Source organism: Telopea speciosissima, chromosome 9 (assembly GCF_018873765.1).
Source record: "Telopea speciosissima isolate NSW1024214 ecotype Mountain lineage chromosome 9, Tspe_v1, whole genome shotgun sequence".
Taxonomy (NCBI): domain Eukaryota; kingdom Viridiplantae; phylum Streptophyta; class Magnoliopsida; order Proteales; family Proteaceae; genus Telopea; species Telopea speciosissima.
Genome location: NC_057924.1, coordinates 60,535,324 through 60,543,410, shown reverse-complemented (window position 1 = coordinate 60,543,410; position 8,087 = coordinate 60,535,324). Strand labels below are relative to the sequence as shown.

Here is an 8,087-nt window from a genome sequence, read left to right as displayed (position 1 = left end):
TAATGAAAAAATTACAAAATTGCACATTTTTGGGTTTTCGGTTACCAAACTGTCCACTTACTATTTGGTTTCACAAAAATAGATAAAAATGAGTTTAGTTATATCATTAATTAGTGATTTCAACAATTTTAATTGACTGGATGGGATTGATGATCACAAAGAGATCTATTTCACTTTCCTTATAAAACATATTTGATGCATCTTCCCTTTATATAAAGGGATTGTCACTTCTATAAGTGTATTTAGAATTTGACACCTTCATTAGGTGTCCCTTCTCTTATTCCTTAAAGTCATTTAAGGCTGAGATATAAATGGGTTTTCAAAAATAATTGAAATAACTTATCAGTATTTCATCATCATGCGCATTTTGGAATACTCCTGTGAAATGATAGTATTTACCCTCATTAGAAAAACAACGTGTTATACTAAAATGGCAAAAAAGTAAGAATATAAATTTAACTTTGGAATTAGAGAAGCGAAATATATACATGGTGTAATTGACTTGCACATATATAGCTAAGTTAAGTGCAATATCTTACCAAAAAAAAAAAAAGTTAAGTGCAATAGTCATACAAAATTTATCTCCTATCTTATCATAAGAGATACTTGAATCTAGATTACTTATATATAACAAGTCTTTAATAAGATACCAAGGCCAAGCTGAAATAGTTGGAGATGGAAGAACATTAGTGATCTTTTGGTTGGAACAACACATTTCTTTTATCTTCAACCCCATGCTGGCAGCATGGTCTAGGCCCGTCCTAATTCTAAATAGTTCTAGTTCCAAAAAAGTGGTGGCTGTAATATATTTTGCAGCAATTAACAAAAATCTTCCATCTAACAAAAAAATATATGACCATTCTGCCAAACTTACTCCTGGAATCTAGAATCCTACACAAATTAAAATAGGAGATTTAAGTTTTGGTAACGAGAGCAAGTTAGAAATAGTCTGCACCTCCTCATTACTATCTATTATAGGGGTGGGATGAAAAAGGTAGGGAGGAAATATTTAAGTCTACTAACCAACGATTGACTTGTTTAACTACCCAAATAGGATTTGGTTTTTTGACCCAATAACAGTTTTGTTTCTAGCAGCCCCAATAAAATAACAAGTTATAATGAAAACTTCAAAAAACCAGATGATGGAGTTCTTGTCTAACTTGAGAGATGAGAAAAGATTTAGACAAAGATCTTCCAAAGAGGCATTGGACAGGAATTCAGTTCTTAATCCCAGAGGTCCTGCAACCTAGATGTGTTTGACCCGATTACAAGATAGGAATAAGTGCCAATAGGATTCGACATAATTTCCACAAAAAGCACAGGTAGGGTCAATCTGAAGCCATTTGGAAATAGAAGCCTTGACTAGAAGTCCTACATTTAGTACACGCTAGAAAAAAAATATTAAATTTGAGATGAATCTGAAACTTCCAAAAGAAATTCCACTAAGAGGAAAGAAAATAATTAGAATTGGCAGTGATAGAGTTAAACAATCTAGCAGTGAGTTTAGTACTAAATTTGCCATCCTTGGCCAAAGAACACCACCAACTACCTTTAGAATTAGAAAAATTAAAGTTGAAGATTAGAGACGAGATATTTAAAGGTAACATATTAGTTAGCTGGAAAGAAAATCTCCCATCCTCCCTGCATAATTTGGCAATTGTTGCACATCTATGAGATGGAGAAATTGGAGATTTGACATTATTGATTAAGAGACAATCAGGATGAGAAGGGATCCCACCAATCAGTCCAGAAAAAATAATTTTTACCATTGCCAACTTTCCTGAGTAAGAATATATAAATTATTTGCAATAAGAAAAATCCCTTTAAAATTTAATTGCGATAAAAGTTAGTAGGATACAATAACTGTACTAGTCAATATATTGATCTCTTGAGATCATCTACAAAGGTTGTCAGACTAGCTGCAGCTCTTGAGCTACCTTTGTCACCAAAGACCCTTTCCTTCAATTCCAAGACCCTATGTTGCATCTCTTCCTCATCCTCCATTACCCTCCTCACACCTTCTTCAACATCTCTCCATCCATCACCTTGCATCTCCACTCCAATCCCCCACACCTTCACAATAAATTTACAATTCACAAATTGGTCCCCAGAGACTGGATAGCACAGAAGGGACTTACCAAATTCTATGGCTTCCATTGTAGAATTCCAACCACAGTGTGTGAGATAACATCCTATAGCTTCATGTTGAAGCAATTCCTTTTGAGGAGCCCATGAAAGCAGCTTACCTTTCTTACCCACCCTCTCCAAGTATCCTATAGGTAACCCTTTTCGCCACGTAGACGATAGAACCCAAATGAACGGCCGCCGCGTGGCCTCAAGCCCCAATGCAAGTTCTTTAACCTTATCTTCCCCAATTGGACCCACCCAACTTCCAAATGACACATAGATGACTGAGCCAGACTTTTGCTTATCTAGCCAATCCAAGCAACTCCTATCTTCTTCCCAGAAGCTAGGGTTCTTGTTTCCTGAATACCTAGTCAAGGGTCCAACTAGGAATACATGTGGGTAATCTTGAGTGTTCTTGATTGAATGATATTTCTGTTTCTGATCATCATATCCTTCAGGGAAAGTGTTCACAAGGAGCCATTGGAGAGTTCTCAATCTATCAAGAGTCCTTATCCAGAATGTGAACCTCGATTTCCGTGACACAGAGTCTCCAACTAACCATGGTAGATCTGTAGTACTCAATAGAGATTGACCTGGTAGAAAGCATCCTTCACCTTGATGTTGAGGGATTCCTGCCAAAACACAAAACCATCAATTAATGTGATCAGCAAGGGTTTTTTTTTTTAAGATTGTTTTCTTTTAACATACTAAGTGGTCCAACCAGTGTGTGACTAACTCTGGACCAAACCAGGTTCAGCAATTTGCAGCTCAACCCTACCCTTCCTCTCTTGAACTTGGTTTCTTGGTCCAATGTGGCTGCTCTGGTTCAGTATTTAGTGATCCAATTTATAATCAGACTTGTTTTAGACCAGCCCTGATTGGAATTAAATTTTGGTTTCTAATTTTTTTTTTCTTCTATTAAATTTGATTTGCAACCTTTGACTTCAACTTTGATGTCCATATCACTATGGATGATAAGAAATCTGAACAAGCTAATACCTTATTGGTAATTATTTATACATACTCAACTACATAAATCATTGGTCATATTAGATTCCGTGATTACTTAAACTAATGATGATTAAATGCCTTCAAAATCCTGAAGATGTTATATTATAATGATCCATATTTATGACCAAATTATGATGCACATGTTTGTTAACCTAGAACATGGCATTCCACATGGGGTTTATAATCTCATAAAAAAGAACAATTATCTGTATGATTAATTAACAGTTTTATAGTGGTGGTTAGACCAGACTCACCGGTTGAACCAGAAACTATTATGTATATCATATACTTTGATGATAAGAAGATTAAACATTCTATAGGGGAATAATCTCTAACAATAACAAATTCTAACAAATTATAGATGAAGAACCAAAATATTCATATAATACAAATTAAATATCCAAAGACCTGCAGTAACTACCGATTAATAATTAGGATTATTTAAAATGTCTCTAATTTAATGTTATTTAAATATTTTACATATTAGGTGCTGCATTGGATATCAGATCCTCTCATAACATTCTTAGAAGTTGACCTAATTTTAAAAGTTGAGAAAAATAAAGAGAATTATATGAGACTTGGTTGACCAATTTTAAAAATAATTTAAGTTCAGATGCATGTTACCCACCCCCCACCCCCTCAATTATGTTGATAAAACTCAACTTCCTCTACTATTTTCTATTTTTTGTTGAACTTCTCCTCCATTTTGTGTAGGAATTACATAAGAGAGGGCTGGAGAAGAAAAAAAAGTGAAAAGAAAAAGAACCAAACTATTAACTCATTTGGGGGGCGGGGGGGGGGGGAGTTTTCCTTCACCCAGAGATGTTCATCTAAATCCAACTGTCATCAATACTCCTCCCCCATTAATTGAAGGTCTAAAATGCCCTTCATGGTTCTTAAACACCCATTGCACCGCAATAATAACCATTGGTAAAAGTATTCCTCCTGCACCATGACTTAAAGAAAAACGACCCCACTTTAAATGCATGGAATTTTCTTGCGTAAAAAAAAGGGCATGCATAGTACATGAGGCTCCCGCCACTACAGGATCATAGGGAAGGTCATAATATATGCAGCCTTACCTCTGCTACAAAGAGACTATTTCCAGACTACATATTAGGTGTAAATGAAAACTTCTTTCTACAATTTCCTGCTTCACCCCCAAAAAAAGAAAAGAAGGTCCAATTAAAACTATGTATTTAGTTGTTGTAAGAATCATAAAATTTGTGCCTTCCATAAATTTTTTTAGTCAATATATTTTTAATTATAAAAAAATTAGAACAACGATCATCTTAATGAAATCTCATAATCTGCTCTAATACCATCTTTATCATTTGTATATCTAGTTATTGCAAAATAGCAATTCAAAGTTTAAATGATTGGCTTAGTGATATAGTTCTAAGGTTTACTTAAAGTAGCTTGATTAATTACAATATCAACCCTTGATGAACAAAGATATATAGTGTAACATTTCTATTTGGGAGGGTTGTAACAAATATGTCTCCAACAAGAGTGAGATAAGAAAGAATGAGATTAAAAAGAGAGAGCTTGATTAGATAGAGAATCTTACCAAACTCATCAATGAGACCAAAATTGATCATGTCTGGAATAGAGGTGATCAAATGGTACGTCGCAAGCATGGCAGGCCAAAACCCCGCCGCAGGGATACCACAACGGTTTGCGACTTCGATAGCCCATGAAGCTACCAAATCAACAATCACACAAGCAACCATACCACCTTCATCATCAAGCCTAGAGATGATATGCTCTAGATGGATTGGCATGTTACTCTCCATGGCAAATGCAATAGTGAAGAAGTTGAGTGGTTCATTCTCATCCAAACCGCTTGGGATTGACATGAACTCGATTCTATCATCTCCTTCAATCTGAGAAGACATAATTCGATGGTGAATGAAGTCGGGGACGACGATTACCGGATCGTACCCATGGCTATGGAGGGCCAAGGCTAGTTGAACCATGGGTGTGACATGCCCTTGTGCTGGGTAAGGAACCAAAACAACCATTGGCCTCTCTATGCACTTCATATTCCTAGACTTCTTTTGTCTCCTTGAGAGATATTAGTCTCTAAAATCAAGTATCCTTCTTCTTCACCTTTGTTTCAACTCAAGACTTATATAGTGAGAGAATGGAGAAGCTGGTCTCTCTGTCTCTATGTATACAAGTTTTGTACGCGTTCGTAGTTTTGATCAACTTTGCACGTGCCTGGACGGCCGAGTCACGTTGCCCCACTTGACTACGACCGTTATGTCCGGCCCGGCAAATATTTAAAAAATGAAAAGCAAGGGTAATGACTAGGAAGTAAAGGCAACACCAAAATATCTTGATGTCACCCGTCAGATTAGAATCTTTTGTACCAAAACAGCACGTTGAAAGAGTGATAACGACCATTTGTTTGGGATTATCTGATCACAATATAAGATTTAATTAATTGATAGTGGTGGATACATCCAAATAATGTGGTCCCCACACGCCTTACATCTTTTTGGTATTCCATGAGTAAAAGGTAGACCCCAAGGACTATATATGGAAGCTAACTCACCAAGTTAGGTACATAAGCATTATATCTTCTGGCGTGAAAAACGCTTGGACCAAGTTAGGTCTATTGGTGTGTGGGTCTAGTCCCATATCAGGTGTGTGAATGTGGTTTGTATTGTGTATTTTTGGCATTTTGAGGCGCTAAAGGTTAGTTAATCTTTTGAGTACTCGCATGTGGTTTGTGTGTTTACTAGTATCCAAAAATAGTTAGGTCCATTGAGAATGGTTTTATTTGTCACCATACTAGTGTATAATATTGGGATAAAAGTATAACTTAAATTTTGAACGGGCTAGGTCCGATCAGTTTCCTAAGACTGACATCTCATTTTCCTCTTTAATATAGTTTTGTAATCTTACTTTTTTGTCTTTTTAGTATTAAACATTTTTTTAACGAGGATACATATTGTGGTTTCACATGAAAAGTGCATTAAATGATAGATTGAAATGACTTTCAATTTTTTGAAAATCCTTTTTTACCTTTATATTAAATATTATATTAAATAACTTTTAAGAATAAGATAACGGGCAATTAAAAAGATATGTTAATTGTCAAGTTCTAAACACACCTATAAAGCCATAGAGGTGTCATTCAGACACTCCTCGCAAGTACAAGCAAAGGGATTGTTTAACCGATACCTTCACAGGTGTATTTAGAACATGTAACCTTTCCTTAATTGTTCCTTATCTTATTCTTAAAATATATTTAACTCAATTCTAAAAAACCAATTAATATTATTTGAAAGTGACTTACCATTGAACATGTAACCTTTTTTATTTTATTTTTCTTTATCTTATTGCCAAGAGATCTTTAAGTCAAGGCTTAAAAAAGATTTTCAAAATTATTTGAAAGTGATTTACAATTAGATTATTTTCAAGAATAGACATTGTGTCGCATACTTTTTTTTATATATTTGAAATGACAAATTTACCCTCTTTGAAAGAAAAAAATATATATTGTATTAAGAGAGCAAAAAAAAAAAAAAGGTTACAATGTTTTGGTTGTGTGAGGGTTGGACTCGATGGTTGAACCAAATTAAATCATTATATATTTTTGTGCGTATGGTTTTCTCCAATTCTATTCGAGACTCTTTTAATATACGATATATGGCTTACTAACTTCTTTGTGGGAAAGAGAACACCACCCCGTCGCACAGTCCACGCCACCCCTGTGCCTTGACACAGGGGCACGTGAAATGATTGCCATATCCACTGGAACCCCAAAATGACCAAGGTGTAAAAATCATTTTGCGTACCCCTGTGTCAAGGTGCAGGGGCGGTGTGTTTGACATGACCAGATGGTATTCTTTCTCCCCTTCTTTATATTAGGTACTAAATTCAAAACTAACTTGTCCCAAGACCTCAGTAAAACCAGTTGGGACCCTTACCAATTGCGCTAACTTACCCTTTCAAAGGATTCACTCATTTTACAAGGTAACTACGACAAGAACCAATGTGGTAGAGCAGGTAATCCAAGGTTATTCTATATACAAAATTATAGGGGTGTCAATACCCAACCCGAACCAGCCCGAACCAGCCCGGACCACACCGGGCCGAACTCTTAATGGTTCGGTTCGGTTTGTGGATCCAGAAAGGCAAACAGTTTGGTTTCGTTTGGGCTAGCCCGACGGTGCACCGGTAGCCTGAACCGTTAGGCCCGAACCTACCTAACTCGATAAATGAGTAAATCAGTAAATGCCTAATGCCCCATTGTCCCCTAAATGTGTTGTGATAGTTTCTCACTTTATCTCATATCCTTTGTTAGTGATTACCCAACCAATTGTATCCATAGGCCATAGGACATAGGATACAAAGATGCATTGTATTTGAAATATTTTATGTACTTAAAAGAGAAAGAGAAGAAAAATTAGCACTAACCGGACCTTACTAGTTATATAAAATTCGGATATCAACCCGTTATCATAAACCGAAATCGACACGAAACCAAACCGCCCCGAAACCGAAACCGCACCGAAACTGAATATTTCTTAATGGTTTGGTTTCGATTTCTATAAAAGTCACACCGAAACCGAAAAGCCTGAACCAAAACCGGCCCGAACCAGCCCATTGACACCCCTACAAAATTATCTAATAACCCTTATTAACACTAAACCGGCAAGGATCATACCAGACCCATCGTCATCCCCTACTTGTCAAGATCAATCCACTGGTCAGACCAACATGTTCAATCTAGGGTTCAACTCCCAAACCGATCCAAGAATTTACTTTATGGACTCAATTAATTTAAAGTCCCATATCACGAATGGAATGCTTTTACCTTTCAGGTAAGAAATGCACGTGCTTAATGTGATATCAATGGATTTCACTCTCAACCCATAGCAAGACATAAAGGAGATTGAGACATTAACGCCTTCAGAATTTTCTTTATGCAAGGC

At 36.1% G+C, this 8,087-nt stretch overlaps 1 protein-coding gene across 1 annotated transcript; it reads right to left on the bottom strand.

The window, feature by feature from the left end:
- Window positions 1-1,856: 1,856 nt before the first annotated feature.
- LOC122639606 (UDP-glycosyltransferase 82A1) lies at window positions 1,857-5,240 on the bottom strand. Its single transcript, XM_043832482.1, has 2 exons — window positions 4,709-5,240; window positions 1,857-2,759 (listed from the first exon to the last, which is right to left on the bottom strand). The coding sequence occupies exons 1-2, from the start codon at window positions 5,181-5,183 to the stop codon at window positions 1,873-1,875; spliced, it is 1,362 nt and encodes a 453-aa protein (XP_043688417.1). The 5' UTR covers window positions 5,184-5,240; the 3' UTR covers window positions 1,857-1,872.
- Between the last annotated feature and the right edge of the window lie 2,847 nt (window positions 5,241-8,087).